General features: G+C 39.1%; 3 protein-coding genes across 10 annotated transcripts in view; 1 reads left to right on the forward strand and 2 right to left on the reverse strand.

The window, feature by feature from the left end:
• The window catches only part of L2HGDH (L-2-hydroxyglutarate dehydrogenase), a 37,883-nt gene extending 29,830 nt beyond the window's left edge, over nt 1–8,053 (reverse strand). Inside the window, exons 1-3 of one of the 2 annotated variants that reach the window (XM_045823741.1) lie at nt 7,802–8,053; nt 4,208–4,323; nt 3,410–3,561 (exon numbers count right to left, since the gene is read on the reverse strand). In XM_045823741.1, coding sequence (XP_045679697.1) covers nt 3,410–3,561; nt 4,208–4,323; nt 7,802–7,941 — 408 coding nt within the window. In that variant the 5' untranslated portion in view covers nt 7,942–8,053. The remainder of the gene's footprint in view (nt 1–3,409; nt 3,562–4,207; nt 4,324–7,801) is intronic. The other variant, XM_045823740.1, reaches the window with a different exon arrangement.
• A 108-nt stretch (nt 8,054–8,161) lies between these two features.
• Nucleotides 8,162–18,810, forward strand: DMAC2L (distal membrane arm assembly component 2 like). 4 transcript variants are annotated; one of them, XM_045823748.1, is made up of 6 exons: nt 8,162–8,755; nt 11,356–11,528; nt 15,160–15,271; nt 16,178–16,386; nt 16,950–17,121; nt 17,790–18,810. In XM_045823748.1, exons 3-6 carry the CDS (start codon nt 15,165–15,167, stop codon nt 17,902–17,904), a joined length of 603 nt encoding a protein of 200 aa, XP_045679704.1. In that variant the 5' UTR covers nt 8,162–8,755; nt 11,356–11,528; nt 15,160–15,164; the 3' UTR covers nt 17,905–18,810. The 4 variants fall into 4 exon arrangements, with proteins under 4 accessions (XP_045679704.1, XP_045679703.1, XP_045679705.1 ...); XM_045823747.1 differs by lacking the exon at nt 11,356–11,528; XM_045823749.1 differs by lacking the exon at nt 11,356–11,528 and having other exon boundaries at nt 8,162–8,589.
• Nucleotides 18,811–20,459: 1,649 nt separating this feature from the next.
• Nucleotides 20,460–26,782, reverse strand: part of CDKL1 (cyclin dependent kinase like 1) — a 43,185-nt gene continuing 36,862 nt past the window's right edge. For all 4 annotated transcript variants that reach the window (XM_045823742.1, XM_045823744.1, XM_045823743.1 and 1 more), the window contains exons 8-10: nt 23,959–24,015; nt 22,696–22,851; nt 20,460–21,069 (exon numbers count right to left, since the gene is read on the reverse strand). In XM_045823742.1, coding sequence (XP_045679698.1) covers nt 20,962–21,069; nt 22,696–22,851; nt 23,959–24,015 — 321 coding nt within the window. In that variant the 3' untranslated portion in view covers nt 20,460–20,961. The remainder of the gene's footprint in view (nt 21,070–22,695; nt 22,852–23,958; nt 24,016–26,782) is intronic.

Below are 26,782 nucleotides of genomic sequence, written 5' to 3' on the forward strand. Positions count from 1 at the left end.
AAAGATTCTACCATGGTAAAAAATGTAAAAGGCATCCAAATTGAAAAAGTTAAGCTATCTTATTTCCAGATGACATGATCCTACATATAGAAAATCCTAAGCAATACAAAAACACACACAAAACCTATTAGACTAATACCAAAGAATAAATTTAATAAAAGAAATGCAAGATCTGTACACTGAAAAATACAAAACATTGTTGAGAAAAATTAAAGAAGATCTAAGTCAATGCAAAGACATCCCAAGTTCATTGCAAGATTTAACATTGTTAAGTGGCAATACTCTCCAAATTGATCTACAGATTCAATACAATTTCTGTTAAAATCCCAGCTGCCTTTTTAGAGCAACTGAAAAACTGACCCTGATATTCATATAGAAATTAAAGGGACCCTCAATAAACAAAATAATCTTGAAAAAAGAAGAACAAGTTAGAGGACTCATACTTCCTGATTTCAAAAAAAAAAAAGAAAATGAAGAAGAAAAATTACAGTAATCAAGATAGTATGGTACTGGCATAAAGATAGAAATATATCAATGGAATAGAATTGAGAATCCTAAACATACCCTCTGACATTTATGCACAAACGATTTGTGACAAAGACACCAAAGCAATGTAGAAAGAACAGTCTTTTCAACAAACGGTACTAAATAGCTGGATGTACACATACAAAAGAATGAAGCAGGACCCCTTCCTCATACTGCATACCAAAATTAATGTAAAAGTGATCATATGGCCCTGGCCGGGTAGCTCAGTTGGTTAGAGCATCATCCTGATACACTAAGGTTTCTGGTTCAATCCCCAGTCAGGCACATACAAGAATCAACCAATGAATGCATAATTAAATAGAACAACAAATTGATGTTTCTCTCAAATCAATAAATAAAATTTAATAAATAAATAAAAGTAATCATTTGCTGAAGGTACAGGTACAGGAAGTGGGGTAGAGAACCCTCCTTCTGGTGGCAAAGTCTGTGGAAGGGCAGTAGGCTGGCTATAAGGGGTTAAGAAGGCCTGAAACAGCCCAAGAAGCAGGCCAAGTAAATGGATGAAGAAGGTAAGGCATTAAAGCATAAACGACAGAAATAAAGGAGAAGGAACTCACGTAGCTACAAGTGAAGGCTGTGGGGAAGGAAGTTCCACATTTGAGAAGATTCCACTCTTGGAATTAAGAATTCTGGCAGAAAATAAGCTGTTTCTTGTGCCTGAGGCAATGGTGATCCTTCGTTCCATTCTTGTTTAAACATCTGGATTCTCTACCATAACATCTGTTGCCACCTACAGCTAGAATGAAGTATTGTCTTCAATACTTCAGCCTGTTATACATTTAAGAATAAACTTTTGTTTTAAAAAAAATCATGCTGGGGCTCATCTTCTCTTTAGTTCTCACTCAGCCATTTCTATCTCAGCTAGGAGGTCAGAGCAAACTCAGCCTAGAATCCCACCAAAGTCTACTCTTCAGTCTCTGTTCTACTCCAAATTCTGTATCACCTGGAATTAAACCAATTCATTTGTGGGGTGGAAGTGAAGATAGATCTAAATGTCAGAACTAAGGCTATAATAAAACTCTTTGAAGAAAACATAGGAGTAATTTTTCATGAAAAAGTTAGGCAATGATTTCTTAGGCAGGACACTAAAAACAAAAGAGAGGTAAACTAATTTCATAAAAATTAAAAACTTCTGGGCTTCAAAGGATACCATCAAGAAATTTAAAAAAAATCTACAGAATAAGAGAACAATTTTAGTAATATTTTTAATTACTACTACCATTACTACTATTTTCTTTCTTTTCTTTTCTTTCCTTTTCTTTTCTTTCCTTTTTAATCCTCACCTGAGAATATATTTACTGATTTTAGAGGAACAGGATCAAAGAAAGAGAGAGAGAGAGAGAGGCATCATCGATTGGTTGCCTCCTGTGCATGCCCCAACTTGGGCTCAAACCTGCAATCCAGGTACGTGCCCAGTCCAGAATAGATCCTGCCACCTTTTCCGTCTACAGATAACATTCCAACCAACTCAACCACACTAGCCAGGGCTCTACTATTTTATTTTTGAAATAAAAAATATTTTAATAGGTTAGCAGTATTTTAGTAAATATCTTATAGCTAATAAGGGACCGTATCCAGAATATATAAAAGATACATACAATCAACAATAAAAAGACAAATTACCCAATTTAAAAAATGTGCAAAAGATATTTTTTTTTCAAAGATAAAATGGCCAATAAGCACATGAAAAGATGCTCAACATCATTAGTAACTAGGAAAATGCAAATCAAAGCCACAATGATATATACTACTTCACATCCTCTAGAATGGCTAAAATAAAAGAGAGACAATAACAAGTGCTGGTGAGGATGTGGAGATATTAGAATCCTCATTAATTGTTAGTGGGAATGTAAAACAATACAGCACTTTGAAAAACAGTTTGGCAGCTCCTCAAATTTTAAACATGGAGTTACTACATCACCCAGCAATTCCACTCCTAGGTATATGTCCAAGAGAAATGAAAACAGGTCCGTACAAAAACCTGTTCATAAATTCCATAGCAGTACTATTCATAATAGCCAAAAGGTAGAAACAACCCAAATGCCCATCAACTGATCAACAGGCAAACAAAATTTCATGTACCTACACAATGAAATATAAAAAGGATGACATACTGATTCATGCTACAAGATGAATGAACCTGGAAAATATTATGCTAAGTGAAAGAAGCCAGCACAAAAGACAACATACTGTATGATTCCACTTATGTGAAATATCTGGAATAGGCAAATCCACAGTATATTTGTGGTTGCCAGGGTCTGGAGAGAAGTAAGACTAGGAAGTAGGGGGAATGGGGAATGACTATTAATGAGTATAATGTTTCTTTTGGGGATAATGGATATGTTCTAAAATTAGTGGTAATAGCTACATAATTCTGTGACAACACTAAAAACTGAATTGTATACTTTAAAGGGGTGAATTGCATGATATATACATTATATCAATAAAGCTGTTACTTTAAAAATTATGTGGAGTTAGTCATACCATCTTTTTTAAAAAAGTTATTCCCTAATAGATTTTGCAAATAACATTGAGATAAAGAAAAGCCAGGTATTTTTTTAAATAAATCTAAATTCTTTTTTTTTAAGATTTTATTTACTTATTTTTAGAAGGAGAAATAGAAGGCCAGAAACATCAATTGGTTGCTTCTCCCACACCCTCACTGGGGACCTGGCCCGTGCAACCCAGGTATGTGCCCTGACTGGGAATTGAACTGGCAACCTTTCAGTTCACAGGTCGACACTCAATCCACTGAGCCATACCAGCCATAGCAAAAAACACATATTTTTAATTCAACATTAAACATCACTAAGAAAATGCTACTTATTATAAATAAGTAAAGGTCCTAGTAAAAATACCATACCTTGCCACATTGCTTGTAAGCAATTCCCTTTTGGTTACAGTATTCATAGATGAGGGCTGCGCCTTGCACACATAATTTAGCTTTCAGAGATTCAGGTTTATAATAAATTCCACTATGTATGACACCACTGTTATGTCCAGTCTGGTGAACAGCTACCAAACAAGAGAAAACAGGATAAAACAAAGTATGTGACTTACAAAACCTAAGAACTGGGGAAACAAACATTGTTGAAGCTACCAGAGACCACATTTTTAAAAATTCTGACAGTCAGAGCACTGGTACCTTCCTCTAGCAGCCATCCCTGGTGCCTGTGTCATCCCTCTAACCCATCTTTGATTTCAGTCACATACTCGCCTCTCACTACCAGCAAACCACTTCAAGGACCCACTATAACTCTCTCCATTCTGCCCCTGGGCCTATTCTAATGTGGGGAAGGAGAACTCAACACCCCTAGGGGCAATCCCCAACCAGTAGAGGCAGGAGCTAATGGGAAAACAAGGATGATCCTGGGAAGTGTTCGGGTAGTTCCTCAGAGGTCCCAGTGGAATCAAGCTCACATCAGCAACTTGAATAATGTACCTTCCTGTGGTTCTTCCTCCTCCTGTTTACTACCCCCACCACCTCACTCCTGTCTCCTAGGTAACCTCTCAAATAAATCACCTACAACCAAGTCCTAGTCCCGGAATCTGCTTTATGGGAACTCAAACTAATGGACTAATACCAACACTCAGCATAACAAATACAGAATAGACAAAATGAGCAAGTAAGCCCAAAGGGCAACACTGATAACATACATACCTAAATCTTTCTCCTTTTCCAGAACACCAATGGAAAGTGCTGGATATCGCAGGATGAGGGCTCGGGCAGAGGCAAGCCCCACAATTCCGCCACCAATGATGACTACATCGAATGAGCTTTAAGAGAAAGTCACCTTTAGCATCTTTACAGTGGACCTTACCAAACTTCATATGCAAAATTTTCATCATCTATGGACAATTAATTAAACTGTTAATTTATAATCATTAAAAACAAGTATTTGCCCTAGCTGGTGTGGATCAGTGGACTGAACACCAGCCTGGAAGTTGAAAGATCGCTGGTCTGATTCCCAGTCAGGGCACATGCCTGGGTTGCAGGCTGTGTCCCCAGTTAGGGGAGGGTGAGGGGCAACTGACTGATCCATCTCTCACACATAAATGTTTTCTCTCCCTTTTTTTCTTTCTTTCTCCCTCTCTTCTCCTCTCTCTAAAAATAAGTGAATAAAATTTTAAAAAACCACAAATATTTCTTGGGTTTTGTGCTATTTGGCTTCCCACTCATGAAGAAACCTTTAAAAGTTACACGCATGGCTGGTCAGTACTATAATCATCTACACCCAGCAGGCAGGGTGGCTAGTAAACCAAGCTGCTCTAAATCTCCGCAGCACTCTGCCCGGGCTAGCTGCTTGTGTTAGGCATCACACTCTTCTCTACCACCTGTTCTTTTAAAATTCAAGTGCAATATTCTTGCGGACAAGCTAACACATTGTCTTTAATGCTTTAGTGTGCAAGAATTTAATTTTTTTTCTGTTGAAAAGAAAACAGTGAAGTGGTCCAGAAATAGGTTAGGAACCACAATTTTAGCCATAACAAACCCCAATTATACAACTATTTTGAAAATTAGAAAGGGCTTGTTCAGTCTAAGTTTGCAATGAGGAATGTAAAAGATCCCCTTTAACACTAACCGTATGGGCAACAAATCAGTTCTACAGAAACACGGCCACTCTTGTTTCTTCCACACCTCACCTATTTCACCCCTCCTATATTATGTTATTTTGATGTAAATCGTAAACATCATCTGTAAATATTTTAATGTTATTTCTAAAAGGCCTCTTCAACACACATAATACCATTATTCTAACTAAAAAATCTAACAAAAATGGTTTGTATCATCAAATATTCACTATAAAACTTTTGGAAGAAGACACAGGAAAAAAAGTCTTTGGGGTGTAGGGCTAGGTGAAGAGTTTACACCAAAAACATAATCCATAAAAGAAAAAAGTTGATAAATTGGCCTCCATGAAATTAAAAACTTTTACTCCACAAAAGATCCTGTTAAGAGAATAAGAAGAAAACCTACAAACTGGGGGAAAATACTTGCAAAACATGTATCTGACAAAGTACTCCATCTAGAATATCTTTTAAGAACTCTCAAAACAAGCCATTTAGAAAATGGGCAAAAGATATGAACAAACATATCGTCAAATAGGACAGATGTACAGATGGCAAATAAGCACATGAAAAAATGTTCAATACCATTAATCATTAGAGAAATGAAAATTAAAACTCCAATGAGATATCACTATACTCATATCAGAATGGCTAAAATTAAAAACAAAAAGTGATTAACACCAAATACTGGTGAGGGTGAAAAGGAAATGGATCACTCACATATTACTGGTAGGAATGTAAAACAGTACAAACACTCTGGAAAAAGAATATGACAGTTTCTTAAAAAACTAAACATGTGCCCTGGCTGGTGTGGCTCAGTGGATTGAGCAACAACTTGTGAACCAAAGAGCCGCCAGTTTGATTCCCAGTCAGGGCACATGCCTGGGTTGTGCGCCAGGTCCCCAGCAAGGGGTACATGAGAAGCAACCACATATTGCTGTTTCCCTCTCTTTCTCCTTCCTTTCCCCCTCTCTAAAAATAACTAAACAAAATCTTTAAAAAAAAGCAACAAAAAACTAAATATGTGCTTACATCAGGTCTTAGTGACTGCATTTATACCAGAGAAAGGAAAAATTATGTTCATAGAAAGACGTATACATAAATGTTTATAGTAGCTTTATTCACAGGCAAAAACTGGAAATAGCCTAGATATCCTTCAACTGGTGAATGGTTAAACTGTGATACATGTATATCACCATGTAATGCTACTCAACAATTATGTGGAACCCAATATCCATAGAGGTAACAACTTAGATTGATCTCAAGGACATTATGCTGTGAAAAAGAAAGGCAATCTCTTAAGATAACATACTGTGTGATTCCAGTTATAGAACATTCTCAAATGACAAAATTACAGAGCTGGGGAATAGATCAGTGATTGCCACAGGTTAGAAAGTTGTTAGGAAGGGTATAGATACGGGATGTGAATGTAACACAGTAGGTAACACAAGGGATATCTATGTACTGATAGAACATCTCTGTTTCTGAATTATGGTGGTAGTTACACAAGTTAAAAACACGATTAAATGGAATAGAAACATACACACATGGAAATGAGTGCTGTAAAATGATGAAATCTGAACAAAGTCTATAGACTGTGCCAATGTCAATTTCTGGTTTTGATATGGCACTATAGTTCTGCAAGATGTTATTATGAGGGTAAACTGGGTGAAAAGTATATAAGATCTCTACTTTGTTGCAATCTTCTATGAACCTAATTATTTCAAAATAGAAAGTATAAACAAAACTTTCACTAACCCTATTTTTCTTAAAAAAAGCTTCCCAAAAGAATTGCCTACATACCCCATGATGAATTACAAATCCTTTCCCAGTCTAATCACCTTCCAATACACTAACGTGCAGCAACCAGTGTAAATTTTTGAAACATCTTTAATTAATACTCTTCTTAAAAATCCTTTTAAAAGCCTACCAACGCTCTTAGAATAAAATGCAATGTGTAGTTAAAATAAAATCCCTGCTGTGATGCAGTCTCTCTCCTGGGGCCATTCCACACCATCTCTGAAGCTCCAGTCACGCTCTAGTTCTAGAAACAGGCAAACTTCCCAGCTTTAAAGCTTCGCATAAACCACCACCATCTCCAAAGAAAGCAGAGAAATATAGTGGTTTCCAGGGTGACCTCCAAACTTTAAATCACAGGACACTGAATTCTGTAGACTTTAATTAGCAACTGAGCTGCTTCTCCCTGAGGTAACTCTATGCAGTGTCAGCCTGGAACTGATTTAAGACTGGTTTCAGGTTTTCCAAGTAACACCAGCGATGCCTGCTAACAAAGAGCGTATTTGATTGCTTATAGTGTGCTAGGTCCTTCGACGCTCAAAACGATCACCTGAGGGAGAGAGACTAGGTTCTCATTCACAACTGAGGCTTTAGGAAGCTTTAGTTAACACTCTCAGAGTTAAATAGGAAGTGGAGGGGCTGTTTTCAAAGACAGACTGCTGTAGACTTCTACTTAACACCGGTCTGTTATTCTTTTCTTCCCACCTACAAATACAACAAATAAATCCTGCAGGTAGTTCCGGGGATCTGAGATTGATGCCTGTGCTCCACAGGATTCCGACCTCTTACGCCTAGAGCAGGGAAATAGAACAGGGACATAGGTCCAGCACCAGGCACCTTCGGGAAAAGATGCTGCACAGGTGTCGGGGGCGGGCCAGCGGCTACTCACCTAGTGCTGGCTTTGCGGCCACCCTGGCACAGCGGCCGAGGCCTCCCCAGCGCGGGCCCGCACGCTGCGGAGAAGCCCCCGGGGAAGCCCCCACGGGCCCGTCCGCAGGCACTGCCCAGATAACGCAGCGAGGGAACCATCGCCTGCGACCCCTCCCCTGCTCCAACCCCAGAGTGGTCACTAGAACAGGACACCACTGGGGCACCCCCGGCGCTCTCTAGCCCGCCTCCTACGCAGGGGCCAATGAGGCGTGCACCTTCGTCCCACGTGGGAGTGGCTGCCAGTGACCAATGGGCGCGCTCAGCGGAGAGCGAAGGGCAGGCCTGCTCGCCGTACACGCCTGTGACGCTCGCTCCCTCCCTCCTTCCGCCGCCGTGAGTAGAGGACCTAGGCCGGAGCGGGCGGGGCTAGACTGGCTATCACCTCTGCCCTTTCCCTTCTCCAGTCGCTTGGCTGAGGGAAAACCTGTCCCGCAGTGTTGCGCGTCTTTGACCTTCACCGTTGAGCGGACGCCGGACTGTGGGAGAAAATCAGGGCATGATTACGGCGAAACTTCGTTTTCGCGGGCCAGTTTCTCCCTCCCTTCCGCTCGGCCCCGCCTCGGCTCCTGCCCTGACCGTAGTCCGCTGGAGGCGGATTGCTGAGCACCCGGCTCCCACCAAGCCCAGTGCCCACTGAAGGAGCGCGCCCCGTCCGGCCTTAACCCTAGCGTCGGACCGAGGCCCTATGTCACGGCAACTCCTGATAACCTGCGATCTTCTAGACTTCTTTTCGTGAGGCTCCTGGCGGTATCATTCATTCGGTTATTTATCGGTCCTGTAATATCGCATAGAGGAACCAGACCCCCCTCGGTCTCTGCCTTCATTCAGCGTTGTTTCCTTATCTTTATTACTGGGCCGACGTACAGTTTGAACTTTGTTGTGCCGGCCTGACAACATCGACTCACCTGTACAGGTCTCATCTCCCGTTTACTACTTATCTGTAAAATGAGGGAGGTGGGCTATGTAATCTCTAAAAGACCTAATATTCTAAAATTATGTGATTATCACCGTGCCTGTGTAACACCTGTTATGTATGCCTAAAGGCAATTCTTAATTTTTAGGGTCAGAACAGCGGAACAGAAAAGTAGAATGATACAACTTAATTGCTGGAAGGACTTTACTTGCCCATTTGGATTTGGTTCCAGTCCTTAGGTAGCTTGGAGAGGTCACTTCATCTCTTTGCCTCAGACCCTCCCCTCCTCTGTGAACTGAGAGTAATGGTAGTGGCTCCCTCAGAGGGCTGTTCGGATTAGGAGATAAGGCTCATCAGGTTTTAGCCCAGTGAAGTATTCGATAAATGACTGATTTTATTATGCTGAAATGGTTTTACCTCCTAAATAGTTGTACATATTTTGCTTTATTTGTGAAAACAATGTAGAATGTTACCTGCTTTTTCCATCACAAATTTTTTAAAGGGGTGGTTATTTTTTTCATTTATTTAAAAATGTTTTGAGATAATTGTAGATCCCCATGCAGTTGTAAGGAACAATGGTGACTCTGTATACACTTTACTAAGTCTTCCTTATGATAACATCTTGCAAAACGATAGTACATTACAACCAGGAAATTAACATTGACACAATCCATTGATCTTATTTAGGTTTCACCAGTTTTACATATATGTTTTAATCAGTCCTCCCTGAGGATTCATTGACTTTAGAGAGACAGGAAGGGGGAAAGAGAGAGAGAGAGAGAAACATCAATGTGAGATAGAAACATCAATGGGTTGCCTCCCATAGGTGCCCTCCCTGACCAGGGAACCAAACCCGAGACCATTTGGTGCATGGGACAATGCTCCAACCAACCAAGCCACACCAGCCAGGGCAAGTTCTATATAGTTTTTATCTATGTGTAGGTTCTTGTATCCACCACCATGGTCAAGCACAGTTCCATCACAAGAATTTCTCCATTGCCTCTTCTCCTTTTTTAATTTATTGATTTTTTGAGGGGGAGAAAGGGGGAAAACACCAGTTATTTATGCTTTTTAAAAAGATTTATTGCCCTGGCTGGCGTAGCTCAGTGGATTGAGCTCGGGCTGCAAACCAAAGTGTCGCAGGTTCGATTCCCAGTCAGGGTACATGCCTGGGTTGCAGGCCATGACCCCCAGCAACTGCACATTGATGTTTCTCTCTCTCTTTCTCCCTCCCTTCCCTCTCTAAAAATAATAAAATCTTTTTAAAAAGATTTATTATATATGTATGTATCTATTTATTTTAGAGCGAGGGAAAGGGAGGGAGAAACATGGATGTGTGAGAGAAACATTGCTTGGTTGCCTCTCGCACGCCTGCAACCAGCAGCCTGGCCTGCAGTCCAGGCAAGTGCCCTGATCGAAATCGAACTGGAGACATTTTGGTTTGTAGGACAACACCCAAACCACTGAGTCACACCAGTCAGGGCTATTTATGCATTCACTGATTGATTCTTGTATGTGCCCTGATGGGGAATCTAACCTGCAAGCGTGTGTATATCAGTGGGATGATGCTCTAACCAACTGAGCTACCTGGCCAGGGCTCCTCTGTAGCCCTTTAAAACTGCACTTTCCTGCTGCAGGGCACCCCATCCCCAATCTGTTCTCCCTTTCTAAAATGTTGTCACTTCATGAATTTATATAGATAGAACTATACAGTATGTAACTTCTCAGAATTGGCTTTTCTCATTCAGCATAATGCCTTTAGATCCATCCCAGTTGTGGCACATATCAATAGTTCATTCCTTATTGCCAAATAGTATTTCATGGTCCCACAGTATATTTAACCATTCGCCCATTGAAGGACATCTGAGTTTTTTCCAGTTTTTAGCTATTTCAAATAAAGCTGCTATTAACATTCATGTACAGCTTTTTTTGTGTGAACCTGTTTTTGTCTCCCTGGGATGAGACAAATGCCCAAGGCTCCGATTGCTGGGTCGATAAGTACACATTTAGTTTTGTATGAAACTGCCAAACTGCTTTTCCAAAATGGCTATACCTTTATACATTCCCACCAGCAATAATTTGAATAATCCAGTTTCTCCTTGTCACCAGCGTATAGTGGGGGCACTATTTTTTATTTTAATCATTTTGATAGGTATGTAGTGGAGATGGTTATTTTTTTAAACATTTTTCTTTTTTCTTTTTTTTAGATTTTATTTATTTATTTTTAGAGAGGGAAGGGAGGGAGAAAAACAGAGAGAAACACCGTGTGGTTGCTGGGGGCTGTGGCCTGCAACCCAGGCATGTGCCCTGACTAGGAATCGAACCTATGATGCTTTAGTTCACAGCCTGCACTCAATCTACTGAGCTACACCAGCCAGGGCGAGATGGTTATTTTTTAGTTGGCACAGCATGTAGTTGATTTGTTACTAGGTTGAATGAGGAATTACACACTTCCAGGGTCTGTGATCAGACTTTCACAGACCACAGTAACTTTTTTACTGCTGTGATTTTGAGGGTGTGCTTCTTAGTTTAGCAAGTTGAAAGAACTTATAATACACATGTTCTTTTTACAGTTTTTTTCTGTTTACCCTCTCCCCTAGGACTGTACCTTAAATTGTTTCAATTAAGCAATTTCATATCAAGAGCTCACCTTACATTTATACACCCTGTAGTATCTTTGGCTAAAGACATTTGTGTTCATGACACCACCCTCTCAGCTGAGAATCCGTGTTCGTCTTCCTCTGTGTCAGAGAACCTGTGAGATGTTAGTTCAGTAAGTGTCATGTGATATTGGCCTGGAAATTGCTTTTGGGACCTTTGCTTCCAGTTCCTAATGAATTGCTCTATTTCACTAGATTCTTCATGCCTCAGGAATAAGAATTGGCATCAATAATACGTTATTTGCAGTGAAATAGGGTTGCAATTTGGGGGGAACAACCCCCCAATTCTGATAACCCCCTCTCCACAGCCTTTTTGACCACTAAGTTATCCATCACTTTGAATAGCCCACAGAAGTAATTATATTTAATATGTAAAACAGAACTTCCACTAAAAAAAAACATTGTTTTTATGCAAATGACAACTCAATCGGAGCTACTCTAAGGATCTTTTTGAGTCACACAGAGGTTTGGTCTTCTCTAAGTCACAAACATAATCACAACTTTTAGGGACATCAGTTACAAATTTGTGGCTCTGAGCCATGTTCTGATAATAAGTGTTCTTTTTAATTATTTTAACTCTCGAATTATTTGTCACAGTAGTAATTTAGTAGTGGTTGTTTTTTTTTTTTTTAATCCTCACCTAAGGATATGTTTATTGATTTGAGAGAGAGAGAGACAGACAGACAGAGACATTGATCAGTTGCCTCCCATACCCACCCAGACCAGGGATCAAACCTGCAGCCTTTTGGTGTACGGGACCACCCTCCAATCAACTGAGCTCAGGGCCAGGGCAGTAGTGGTTATTTTTAACTTGCTTTTAACTGGTTTCTGTTAATTCGTTAGAGTTAAATGCACCAATTTACCAGTAGAGGTCTCCTTTCCCTGTAGAAAGCATTCCCAGTGGTAGCTGCTTGAATTCATCTGAAATTGCTAAAATCAATTAGCAAAGTTGCATTTGAGAATGGAAAAACCTACCAATTAATTTTTTACCTTTATTGCCAAATAAAAACTTGATTTTAATACTTAAATTATTTTAATAATAGCTAATATTTTTAGAGGTCATAGCTGAAGTAGTAAATTTGGCCTTTTCTTTAAGTTGAATTAGAAGGTAGGCCAAAATAAATCAAGTGAAAGTACTCCAGTTTTCACAGACCACTTAAATGTACCTGCTTAATAACAGTTTCTCTGGTTTTACGTTTCTCCATGGACATATATCAACCATTGAAGACTATTAGTTAGCAAATATTCATTAAACTCTGCATTGGGGGTATGGCACTGTGCTTGGTGCTAAGCAAAATGGAGATGAATACGATGTGATCCTTGCAGTTCTTTTTGCTCTGCGTACTTTTCTTTTTTTCTGCCTAACTGGAAATGTAATCATCTTTTAAGAGCCATCCAAAAGAAAATTCTAGTGCAAAGCCTTCCCTTCACTATTTTAGGCTCTGACAGAACTTGTTCATAACTCTACTAAGACATGTTGCATGTTGTTTGGGTCTTCTGCCTTCTTCATTGGACCATTGGACCATATGTTCTATGAGGATAGGCACCATGTCTTTATCTCAGTTTTCTGGTTTTTCTATATTCCCATTGTATCTCTTGCACTTAGGTATAGCAGACATCCAATAAATATTTATCGAATGAGTGGGTGGATGGATAAAAATGGCATTTGAATAAAGTCTTGAGGTTCGGTAAGATTTCCAGAGAAAGGATTGGGTGGGCAGGGAGTAATGATAAATGAGCCACAGCCTGAGTTGAAGCTGGAAAGCCCAGACTTGTAAATGAGGTTGACAGCCAGTGGAGTTTTTAGAGGTGGGCACAGGTGGAGGGAGCTTAAATAGAAAGCTGGAAGGGCCTGAGAGTGTGAAGGTGATAACAGAGTAGGGGATGGTGAGAGATTAACAGTAATGAAGGGAGAGCAATGGTGGAAAAGAGAGCAGGAGGATAAGTGAGTCCAGGTTCTGTCCTTAGACTTCATCTCTCACTGTTCCACAACCTCAGCATCCTCAGCCCCTTCCTCAGCTCTAAGTTGGCTCCCACTCAGGCCTCTTTCTAGTCCTCTTTTTTCCCCGTGAGTTGCAGAACCATCAATGATTGAGGAAAGAGCCCTGAACTGGTAATAGAACTAGGTTCAAGTTTCAGCACTGCCACCAATTAGCCATGAAACATTGGGCAAGTTCTTTCAAACGCATGCATTTATTAAAACCCCACCTTGTTCTAGAAAGAATTTAGGATGTCAGCAAGTTACTTAATATCAGGGCTTCAGTTTCCTCATCTCTAAATGAGAGGTTTAGTCTAGGTGGTCTGAGTTCCTTTCAGCTGTACCGTTTTGTGACTTGGATTCTAATCATTTGTTGCTCATCTCCTCTTAGAAGTTCAACATTTCATATTTAGAATATACAAAACTGGGAAATTAAAAAAAAACCCTGAACCCACAACCCTCTCCCTTCTGACATTGATTTCATAATGGTATCATCATCCTACCAGTGACTCAGGACCACAACTGTCATCTTCAACTTCTTTGGCCCTTGCCCGTACATCTCACTTATTGAGTCATGTGCAATCCATTCTGTAGTGTCATTTTCATTCTTTCCCCACTTGGCCCTTTCCCAGGCCCACATGTAGCTGGAGCCCTTATTAGCTGCTTTCTGTCCTGTTCTGTTGTACTCAATCTTGATGTTGCTGTCTGAGTAATATTCCTGAAGCATAGCTCTAACAATGCCAGTGTTTTGTGCTAAAACCTCAGTGACTCCCAACCACCTGCAGAAGACAGTCCAAATTCCCTGACTGATTATGCCAGACCCTTTCTGATGTGACTGTGTGGATTGTCTCCTCATTAGCCCATGTGCTAACCAAACTGAGATACAACCTGCCTTAAATGCCCCTGCCTCAGCTCATCTCCTGACAGACCTTTTCCTGGTACCTTTATTGAAATCCTTGCCTGGACTTATTTTAACTCTCTTGAAGTATTTATCAGGTTCTATCCTGTATTTTAACTACTCGGTAATTTGTTTGAGCTCACTCTGCCCTGCCTTAACTTGTTAGCTCCGCAAAGGCAGAGGCCAACCTTCGTTTATCCTTGTTTTTCCCCCACTTGGCACAGTACTAGAGACACGTGAATTGGCATAAATCAGATTGAGACACAATTCAAAAATCACTTTCCCAACTCACGGTTAGAGACTTTTATAGCTGGAAATCATCTGAGCACCTCATCTCCTTTTACAAGTGAGAAAACCAAGGGTCAGAGAGGTGAAGTTACTGGCCCAGACTTTCCCGGCTGCCCTTCCGCAGTTGTTTGCACTGTTTTGGTGACACTATTTGCAGCCTTGTCATAGGAAGATCTGCTTCCATGTCTCTTCTTCCTTCCTGGATGTAAGTGTCTTGACCTTCACACAGCTTTCCCTAGGTGATTTAGTTTGCATTTTCACGTTGGAAATGTAGATGGGGAGTGAGCTGATTTTGATCAACGTGTAGGTGCACTGCCTGAGTGGACACCAGGTGGCAACAGTGTGGGCAGATGCCAACTGAGGATAGAACAATGGAACTTAATGTCAAGGCTGGAAGGAACCATACAGCAATAGAAGCTGGGAAACTGAGACAGGAGTGACTTGCTCAGTAACTTTTGAGAGGCAAGTGAATCATCAGCTTTATTGGCACAAGAGCGTTGACTTTGAAGTTGTGAAGTGACTGTATGTGACTCTGGTTGCCAGCTGATTATCTAATATTAATACTGTTTTGTGTGTCTAGATTAAATGATGCTGTTTGGAAAAATTTCCTGGCAGTTATGTGGCTTAAAGAAACTCCCATGGTCATGTGACACCAGATACTTCTGGGGCTGGTTGAATGCAGTGTTTAATCAGTAAGTTACTCTCATTAAAGTGAAGGAACATGGGGATTGTTAAAGTTAGATGAGCTCCCATTAGCTATGTAATTATTTCTTGTGGTTCAAGTGGGTGTTTTGTACAGTGTATACAGTATGATCCTCATTTTGTTTAAAAATCAACAAAACACACATAGGCATTGAATAAGGGTCAAAAATAGATTGCAAAATATTAATGTGACTGGTTTGCAGGATTTCAGTAATTTTTATCTTATTTGGTCTTTCCCTGCCTTTCAGGTGTTCCAAAAAGAATATTTATTACTTTTATAATCAGAAAAGCTCAGTAAATATAATTTTAGAACATTCTATGGATTCTTAAAGGATCTAGTTAGCCTTTTGAATAGTATCAAGGGAACTCAAGTTTTTAAAAAGTTAATGGGTGTCACACTTAGAAACATTTACAACTGGTGAGACTAACCTCCTTGTTGCTTAATATAGCATTAACACCACTAACTAGAGAAAAAGTTGTACATAGAAATCAATAAATATCACATAAGATTAATTTGAACATAAGTTCAAAATTATTCCCTCTTTTATCACTAATAAAAACAACCAAGTGCATCATTAAATACATAGTTACTGAGTACCACCTGGTGTCAAGAACTGTGCTACATATGAACCAACAAAGACTCACATCTGCCTGATAACTCATATAAAAATAACATGTCTTGACAGAGGTCACTTGAAAACAAAAATAAAAGCAGGAAAGTTAGCAGATAGAGCCACTGTGTGTTTTTCTTTGTGTGGGTCTCACTAATATACTTGTCTCCCTCCTCAGTCATTTGAAATGGAAAGTTGTTGCTATTCTGTGTTTATGTTGGTGAATATAGTTAAGAAGCTAATGATTATAGTAAAACCTAACTGCTTTTGTTCTCTTTCCAACAGAGTAGATTATGAACGCATCAGGAATGCTGGGCCCGACAGGGCGGCCTCCGAGTGGCTGCTTCGCTGTGGAGCCAAGGTACGCTACCATGGCCAGGAGAAGTGGCAAAAAGACTACAACCACCTCCCAACAGGCCCTCTGGACAAATACAAAATCCAGGCCATTGATGCCACTGACTCTTGTATCATGAACATTGGATTTGATTACATAGGTAACTACCCTGTCATTTTCTTATGAGAAGTGCAGCTGATTTACAGTGACGTTTTGTTGCAGTTGAGTATTATCGTCATAGATGTGTCTTTTTTGCCTTTTTCGTATAATGCAGTTTGTTTCTCCCTCTGTATAATATTTTTTTTTTAACTAAATAGAGATTACAAACAACTTCCTCTCCTTTCTCTCCTTACTAGGCTTGTCTCTACATGACTTTATTCTGTGGTTTATTGACTTAAAATTCAAGCCTTGTTTGTCAAACTTTTGTCATTGATAAATCCTCAATATGTAGGAATAATTATATTCACACAGCTTCTGGCTGCGTGGGCATATCTTTTCCTCAGTGCATGGATGTCTGACTGCAATATGGTCCTATTAGCACAACCTGTATAGTGAATACCCCGTATGGTCAATAAGGTGACTAATCATTCCAATTTTCTGGGACTGAGAGGTTTCCCAAGACATAGGATTTTTAATTCTAAAATCAGAACAGTCCTGGGAAAACTGGGATTGTCAGTTATTTTCATGGTAAAGCAGAATCTTAAACCGCCTTTTTCCCGGTAGAGGGCCTAAAGCATGTTGAAAATATAAGGCTCCGCAAGTGCCATTATATCGAGGATGACTGTTTGGAGAGAATTGGCCAGTTTGAAAATTTACAAAAAAGCTTGTTGGAGATGGAAATAATTTCGTGTGGCGGTATCACAGACAAAGGCATCACTGCTTTGCGTCATTTAAGGTAGGTGGTCAGTGCCAAAATGGAAACTTGATAATGATGTTAAGGTGAAAAATCAGAATTTAAAACAGTTGAAGGGTCATACCTTATTTTAGTTCTGAAAAATATGAGAAAATGATTTAACCTTCATCTATAATACTTTAAAACAGTTGACGTTATCAACCGTAATGCATTATTTTAGGGAGCATCTTTTTAAAAAATTAAATCTATGTAAAGCACCTAGCACCATGCCTGCGACAGTAAGCTCTCAATAAGCATTATCTATTATGCTTCCTCTGCATCTTTTAAAGCAATTTTCCCCAAGCTCTGCCAATAACCTATCATAGGAAGTTTGAGAAATTTTAAACATTAGAACCAAAAGTACTAGATTGTTTGTTTCATCCAATAGTTGAAGCTTCAGGGCTCCATCTTGAATTCCTTTAAAAACTTTTCTAATTTGTTTCCCTTTCTAGGTTAAAATTCATATTTTATATCTCACATGCAAAGGTGTTTTATGACATAATATACATATAGTATTTGGAAAGATTCAGCTAGAATTATTGGTATAATTCAGAACAACTAATATACGCATCCTGTCATTTTTTTCTAAAAGTTAATAAATTGAATTTAATTTTAATGCTATAAGAGTAAAAGCCAAATTGGAGTAACTTCTTTTCTTTCTCTTTTTACAGAAACCTCAAGTATTTGTTGTTAAGAGATCTTCCTGGAGTAAAAAATAAAGAAAACCTTGTCCAAGCCTTTAAGACAACACACCCTTCTCTGGAACTGAAATTATATTTGAAGTAAAATAACAATAATCAACAATCAGTGCCTTATTCCATGCAAAGTATCATTGAAAATTGTTGATCCTAAACAGCAACACATAATTATATAATCATCAATGAAACTATAAAGATACCATATTTAAAAACAAAGTCCATCATATAGAAAATAAATATTCAGAGAAGGCTCACTAAAGTTACTAAACTGAAAATGATGTAAACCAGGTAGCATTTTAATTCTAATATACTCCTCCTTTTATATAGATACCTGTATAGGTATCTCTTGATTGAGATGCTGACTTGAGTTCTTTCAAGTTACTTAAATGTACAACACAGATATCCTTTATTGTGTTTTAACAGTAATTTATATTACATTTTACTTTAAAGTTAGCGAAGCATGTTACTATAATGTACAATTATGAAAAATTGAAAGCTAAATTTCTGATTCATCAATGAAGGCAATTATGCAGTGTAATCAGTGGTTATTGAGGCATTCATGCTGCTTCCCAGGGCTTGCATGCTTTTCTCATGATCCTGCATTCCTTTGCTTTTTATAACAGACACCGTTTCTTTGAATGAGTGGTTTCTGGCTAGTTTGTCTATTTGGTAAGTTTAGTCTGGTGTTTTATTAAAAGTAGACATAATACTTGGCTGAATTCAGATAGCTCTGCTGACTGCAGTAAAGCAGAGGAAACAAGCTTGAAGACCAGCAGAGTTGTACTTACTTTTTGCTTAAATTAAAAAATAGCACTAAACAGAAAATTTTAACATGTCAATTAGAAACTGATTTTTATTCCCCCATATACATTGGATACTATTTCCTATGAGCTCAAGGGACATCAGAAAGGAGTATACACAAAATTCAGTTTATAGCTAGAAAGCAGTGATAAAGAATATCATTAAATAAAAACATTATTTTTACCTGCTTGAAGTGGCTCCGATTCTATTATTGTATATGCCAACTTGTTTGTGGATTTCTGTACATTTGGTTTAAACATTAAGCTGCTGAAAATAACTTTGGAAATAATTTCAAAATAAACACTTTCTATGATACAGCATTCAGGTAGAAATACGAATTTTAATTGTGCTTAGAAACCAGCTTATGTAAATAGCACATACCACACATGATGTGTTATTTACTAATGTAACTGCCACTGTCACTTTTTTAAATCAGAAAAATAATAAAATTTTAAAAACACAAGGATATAGAAGAGTCTCATGTGAAACAGTGGTGATTCCATGTGAAGAAAAGGTTGCAGATATGGTTAATATAAGCATACACTTAGCAGAATTCATTAGAAAAACAATCACGCCTGTCTCAATTTGTTTGATACTGTGTAATGAAGCAACTGATTCACCACAGTTTAGTCTGGAGCTACTTCCTATTCTGAAAAACTGTTACATAAATTAGGCAGTTACAGTCATCTGCCTTGTCCAGTGCATTGTTTTGGGTGAAGGAAAAGAGGGAAAACAGTGTAAACTATTCACAGAAATTGGATATCCTTCCTTGTCATTTGACTCAAAACAACATAACAAGAATTAGATAATACTGGGGTTAGTAATTAGCCTACTATCAGCCCTATGCAAGGATCTACATACATCAGGAAGACTTTGGATATCATTAAACTGGCTGGGGTAGCCAAAATGATCGAGCAGTTGCCAGAATTTGGTGGGTTACTTACTTAGCTGTAAGTGAATAAGGTCAAATGGTTTCGTGAAGAAAATTAGCAGTAAACCAAGGGTGCAGAAAAAATGTTTTGAAGATACAGTAAAATACAACTTCAGAAACCATGGCTGAGAACAGCTAGGAAATTGCAGCACATCAACCAAAAATGACTTTGAGTTATAAGAAAAGACATGAATTTTATATTGCCCTTGTGTCTAGGTGACAAGGATGAACTGTTTGAATAGAAGCAATAGGCCAAATCAAGCCTAACTAACTACATCATCGCTTTCAGTATCACTGTGTAAAGCGAGGAATCCTCTATCATTTTGGACTATAGTTTTATTATTAGTTGTTAGAATAGTATGTATTTACATACACATATATACATGTGTGCATACACACACATATACATATAGTATAAAAAGATGTTTCAGGGAAAACAACAGTTTACCACCTAAGGTCTTTCATGAGCCAGGTAAAAGCTCGTAAGCAATTTCTTCCAAAACCCAGATCACCGTAATCCTGCCTGCAGATCTGTCTCCAAGTCTGAGGCTGAGCCGGAGAGAATGAAGTACTAATTACTCTTAGGCTGGCAGGTTTAGTTCCTGCCAAACCTATAGGTTTTGTTCTACCCCTTGCACCTTGGTCAGCGCCAATCTGCATGCCATTGTTTTCAAGGGGAATTGAGTGAACAAATGTAGATGGAGTATAGTAATCCGTCTTACCTGCAAAAATGACTAAGATGCATCCTTTACTAAAGGTAAAGACAAAAGTATATGTGAGAAATGTCTATAAACATATCATTAAATACATAAGCACATGTGAGCCTTGATGATAATATATGATTTTAAGTATTTTGAATAACTTAAAAATTCCAAAAATGTTTTAAAATTTAAAAACCAAGAGATAGAACAGACAGGAAATGGAATTTTAAATATTTTGATTACAAGAACTAAAACATCCCTTAAACATGTTGAAACAATCTGAAAAGACAAAAGATAGGACTCAAGGGAACAGAGACCTACGGAAATATATATGGGCATTTTGTGATCCATTTCTCACTGTTGTCTATGGTACAAAGGAAGCATAAATATTTTTTACATCTCTCGTTTTGCTGGAATGATGGGCAGTAGATACCATTTCTATATCTGTCCATAAGTTCAGCTACTTAGATACAACAAAAACCCTAGTGGAAAACCAAGTAAGTTTTCCCCTTCTGTTCCGGACAGCATCACCAAGCATGGAAGACTGCTTCTTGGCAAGATCTGGAAGTTCCCTTCCTATCTTGCCAAGTGGTCTCCCCTCGTTAGTTATTTATGTTTTCTCAACATTTGGATGGCTGTCAGTCAAATGTATTAGGGGCGGGGTTTTTTTTGAGTTATCAATCAGTTCTTTTATCATCCATCTCCAAGCTCCTTAAATGTTTGGAAAATGGTAGTTAAGTTTCTTGGCATTGTAGCTGTATTTCTTATTATCCAAAGCTGGAAGGATGCTGCTGTTAGTCAGCTGAGGTAGGTACTGCAACTGAAAATACAAAGCACAGAATTGGGTTAAATGTCATGCATTTTTTTCATCATTGGTAACATATCACAAAAGATAATTAAGTAAAATTTTCAGCACAGAAATACTTTTTCTGCACAGAATCCAGAATGTGAGAGAAGACAAAATGTTTAAATTTGGTCTCTGCTTTTCCTTTTAGAGGTTTACCTCACATTAAGAAGAAACACATGAACATTGAAGAAAATGTAGGGAATATAAAAAAGGCAAAATCTGTGTGTCAACATTATTGGGAAAAAGCATATATTCACAGAATCATTTAAGCCAATGCCTTGTTTACAGCAAAGAAAACTGGTGTCCGGAGCACTTAGGCAATTCGCCCACTTACTCCTTAGTTAAAAAGACAAAACCGATTCCTTCATGCTGCTAGGAAATGTTTGAATTTGTTGTAAATGTCATGTAAAAACAAGGAGAACACACATCTATACTTTTTTATTGTACTATATGGCCATAGATATCTGAAAAGCAGTTATTTTTTTATTACTTTTAAATCAAACAGTTGAATCCTTCAGTACTTACAAGCAATACACAAATTAGTGGGATTCCCATATTCTTCCAAGTAAAACTATTTCCATCAAGACCCTTTACTCTTGATCACAAAGAAACAGCAAGATAAGGGCTAACTCTGAAGGGGGAGTCTTTTTCCAACCTGTTTTGCTACCTGGGTCATATATGACAGAGATTAAGAGGAAAGCATTCTCAATTTCAAAACTGATCTTAGGGCCCGGAAGTTCATGTGGCACCTGCTCCTAATGGCCAGTATACCCTCTTCCCTCCTCCAAACTTCACACACACCACCAGATACCACTCAGCATGCTGTGCAGTGGAGGCTGCAGAGGGAAAGTCTAAGGCAAGATAATTTAAGCTTAAGGGGTATCTAGGCAGTTTCAGAAGTGACCAGGAGCAGCCAGCTCATCTTACTTGTGGTTCCAATTATGGTCCATCCTAAATTATCACAGCTTTTGGCTTTTGACAAGACACTTAATGTAAGGCCATTTTGCCACTTTACATGAATCATGATGCTTCACAGGCTCCCAGTATGCAGTTTGGATGTTACTCTTTGGCTAAATGTACTGTTCTGCTGCTAATGCTGAAGGCACTCATCACTCACTGCATTTACCCTAGCCAACTCTGCCAATTAGAGGATCAGGGTGGAAAACAGTTCCTTGGGGGAATAAACCTGGAATGTCAATTAATACTGAAGGTAAACAAGATGACAAAGAGCTGCTGGGATGAATCTGGTTTCATTTTCCAAAGCACAAAAAGCACACTCAGCTGGGGTGACTCCAGGTACTCGGGCAAGACCTGTGCTCACACATGCCCAAAACCCTGGCCCCTTGCATGGCACCCAGGAACTGCAGGGCAAAAACATCTTTAGAATTCAAGGGGAAAGGCCTTAGGAGGCAGCTGTCTCTGGGGCCCTGGCTAGTAAATCATGTGAGCAGGGTCCTGGGGCAGGAACGAGGTGCTGGAGCTGCAAGCCACAGTTGCCCCCACCGGTATAGATTCACACTCTCTAGACTAGGTGGCAGGTCTGGGGTCATTTGAAACTGCAACCTTGGAATCTTTTGTAAAGCTGTGCCCCATTCTTACCCCAGGCAGGTGCTTTCGATTCTGTCTTAGGGCCTTCCTTGTTGGCTTGTCATGATCTTTGCCCAAACCCCCTTTTTCTCTGATGCTGTCAAAATACGGGTGTTGCAACAGCTGTTCACACGTCAGTCTCTCAGCAGGATTCATGTGAAGACAGCCCTAAAAGAAGAGAGAATTCCATCTTCTCACTTTTTAAAAATAATATTAATGTATTAATGTCATGTTTTCTTCTTTGTAAGATTAAACTTATAATCAATTCAGAACAAGGTGGGGGGAAAAGGAAGGGACAAAAACCCAGTCATGGTTTTAGTTCCTTCCATGATTATTCCAGAATGGGTAACCACACAATAGTTTCTGGAAATAGTAACAAAAAATCATCTTCCCCACCTTGTTCTCTTCTTGAGGCAGTTGTTACTCTGCCCCCAGGGAGTAGGATACAACTTAAATTATCCACTCAGTCCATTCTGTCCCTTGCATATATTTTGTAAAAACTAGGTTGGTTTTTTTAATTTAAAAAATAATACCTACACGTGGTAAAAATAAAATGCATACAAGATTCAGCAAAGTCCACCACTCTTTCCATTTCCCCCTCTAAAATCAGATTTTTTTTGTATATTCTTTCAGAAATAGTCTAAGCATTACAAGCATACATGTGTCTGCATAGAAGGAGAGGCATAATATACATCCCTTTATATTACACCATTCTTAACTCTTTGCTTTGCCAGGAGCTTTCCATAGGGCTAATACTGGATTGATTACTTCTCATGACCCCATACCCCAAGGAACTGTCTTACTTTTTAAATGTTATAAATACATCAGCAAAGGTAGTCAATACTTTTTGAAATGGGTGGGACATTGACAGTAATTTGTAAATATTTTAATATTACCTCATTCACATAAGATCTATATAATTTTGAAAATGTATATTTATATAAATTTTAAAATCAAAACCTTCTTCAAGTATACCAGGGAGTTGACTCTTTAAAAGAATCCCATGGTTAAACATTTTTTGAAGAAAAGGATCCTTTTTTAAAACAAACACCACTACTCTGAAATTTCTATTTTGTGTAAATTTAGAAGTCAAATACAATGTTAACTTTATTTAAAGTGAAAAACACTTGCAGATGTTTTTACTGTAATAGAATGTGACCCACTTTAAAAACTGAAAACATTTATACTTTTCAAAGGGGAAGAATTCTGAAAGGAAAACTTTTCAATCTGTGGATTCCCCCATGAGAACAGCTGCTGGAGAAGCCACGGATTTACCTTCAAGAGCCCCAGGGCAGGATAAGAAATGTTTGGAAATTTTAATTCAAGTGGTTCCTGTTAAAAAAAAGAAAGAAAGAAAAGGGGGTTTTACTTACAGCATGTATTCAAATATGAGGTTACTTCAGATTGCACTTCTTTTGAGTGAGAGCGGCATCTTCCTGGCACCTGCCTCACCTCCTCCACCCTCTGCCCACCAGACCTCTCACCTGCAGCAGCCTCCCTATGCTTGTTTCACAAGCTCCTTCTCTCCCCACCTCCAGATGGATTTCCCAAATCTTCCAAACCACTCCCTTCACTTCCTGAATAACTGATGCAGGTAGCAAATCATGAGAAAACACTAGTAAAACAAACAAGCAAATTCACTGAGCAATTTGTTATTCCCTTTTTTCTGCCTCAATTTATATAACTTGTCATGCCTCGGAATAATTTTTGGCACTAATTTTGGCTTTTATATAAAGGGGCCCAATTTTGCATTTATTGACATTCACAAAAACGGAGCTTCGGAAAAGATGATTTTTTTTTTTTGGTTACCCATGTGAACAGATGCTTCTTGGTTTTCTGAGATAAACACTGTTGTCTCCTCCCACAAGAGCCTGCTGTTTCCCTGATCTTCCTACTGTTTAAAGTGTCTCCCAAGCAGATATCCCTCAAAACTCCCTTTGGCCATGTAAGACTATTTTGTTCCAGTTACGTGCTGGAGACAATGAGAAATAACAAACAAGATGATGCGGAAGAAACGCCCAATGTCAGACAGACAAACAGGCAAGCCAGTTCGTGAGATACACCACTGACAAAGAGGCTAATCGGAGAGGGGAGCTGAGAAAATAAGGGCCAGCCAAGCTGAGTGAAACGAACAACCGGCTGTGTTGAGTGTATGAAGAGGGCAGTGTGCGAGCTGGAGGCTGGAGTGGCTGCCCAGGCTCGCCGAATGAAACGGAACCCCTGGTGCTGTGTGATTTAAACAGGGAGCCAGACAACGACCACCAACTCCCAAATGTGTACTTATTAATCTCTTATGAGAGTAAGAGACAAGAGCCTCAGTTTTGGAATTCCTTGTGATACACAAGGAGGAAAAAAATCCTAAAGCAGATTGTATTAGCCCTTGAGACCAGGCCCTCTCCTAACCACTCATGGCCGTAGATCAAATCAGTGATTTTTAACTGGTGTGCTGCAAGAATTTTAAAAACATGGAATAGCTGTTTAGTCAGTGTCATTGACCTCTTTTCCCTTGGAATGTCAACTAAAAAAACGACAATAGTCAATGCAACAATAGACATCCAGTGTGAATAAGTCAAAATAAACCTATTTTTTGTCTGATCAGCAAAAAACACATTTTTTGGTGTGCTGCAGAATTTTAGTAATGAGTTTATGTGTGCCATGAGATGAAAACAGTTGAAAATCGCTCACTCAAATATTCCTCTTGCCATTTCTGGGTGCTGCCTCTGAGCACGGCTGGGGATTGACACGACACTGCTGACACTGGGCTCTGCTGTCTCAGCTCGGTGCCTGGGATACGATGGCCCTTTCTGCCTGCTTAGCCAGTTTTCCCGGCCCCAGAAGCCAGCAGGCCTCCCTCCGGCAGGGTTACCGACCAGCAGAGGGACTCAGGCACAAATGTTGAACCAGCACATCCCTTCCACTGCTGCTTCCTGTGTTTCTGTCAACAGGAAATCCCCTGCAGGACAACCTCTGGGAAACCATGGAAAGCTTTTACATTTATGAAACCTGGGTTGTTTCTGAGGCTTCACCGGTACACAAGCAAACAGGAAATCCTAAGGGATATTCAGTGTGGAACTGGGGATGTCCAGGTCACTAGGGAGCCAGCTGGGTCACCTCCCATATGCCAGGTGTCATTCCTGCCTCTCTGTCCCAGCGTGCTCCCAGCACGCCCCACTTTTCCCCTTGCTGGTGGCTGCAGGAATGGGAAGAGGAAGTGTTTGCTGTGAGACAAACCAAGGGGCTGAGGGAACAGACAGCTCAGATGGAGCTTGACAGAACCTCCACGTGGAAACTGAGCAATGGGAGGGTTAGTTCCCATATGGAATACTTCTCTTAGACAGTAGAAACAAAGGATTTCATAAATCTTAATTGTGCTCTGAAATGTTTTTGATTATTATACAGGTCCATTAGAAGACATAAAAAATATTCAAAAACCATAAAGAAAAATATGACCCCACCATGAGAGATATACTCTGTTAACATTTTTGTATTTATCTTGTGGCCACTTGTTTCACAAATGTAAAAGCTTTATCATGATTTTTCAAAGGTTGTCATATTATTTTATACATATATATATTTATATATATATATATTGTGTAGTAAATAGTTGTTAAAATTATGTCAAATTATATATACTGTTTTATAAGTATTTTTTCATTTAGCAATATGTTGTGAACTTTTTTCAGATGGATACATAAAAATCTATTTTACTGGCTACATGGTATTTCTATTGTAAGGCTAGACCATAAGTTATTTAATCCTCTACTGACGGGGCACAAAGGGAAATGATTTCTATTAAAGAATGTTACACCTTTATGCCTTTCATTAGAATTCTTTTTTTTAAATATTTTATTTATTTATTTTTTTTTTAGAGAGGGAAGGGAGGGAGACAGAGAGAGAGAGAGAGAGAAACATCAATGTGCAGTTGCTGGGGGTCATGGCCTGCAACCCAGGCATGTACCCTGATTGGGAATCGACCTGAGACACTTTGATTCACAGCCTGCGCTCAATCCACTGAGCTATGCCAGCCAGGGCTAGAATAAATTCTTGAAAGTAGACTAAGGGTATACATATATATTTTTAAGATTTTGTTTATTTATTT

This window comes from Phyllostomus hastatus, unplaced genomic scaffold (assembly GCF_019186645.2).
Source record: "Phyllostomus hastatus isolate PE091 unplaced genomic scaffold, TTU_PhHast_1.1 phas_scaffold_501, whole genome shotgun sequence".
NCBI classification, from domain to species: domain Eukaryota; kingdom Metazoa; phylum Chordata; class Mammalia; order Chiroptera; family Phyllostomidae; genus Phyllostomus; species Phyllostomus hastatus.

Coding starts and splice junctions, on each gene's coding strand:
- DMAC2L (XM_045823748.1), top strand. CDS start 15,165: ATGATGCTGTTTGGAAAAATTTCCTGGCAGTTATGTGGCTTAAAGAAA. Junction 15,272..16,177: donor TTGAATGCAGTGTTTAATCA/GTAAGTTACTCT, acceptor TCTTTCCAACAG/AGTAGATTATGAACGCATCA. Junction 17,122..17,789: donor ACTGCTTTGCGTCATTTAAG/GTAGGTGGTCAG, acceptor CTCTTTTTACAG/AAACCTCAAGTATTTGTTGT.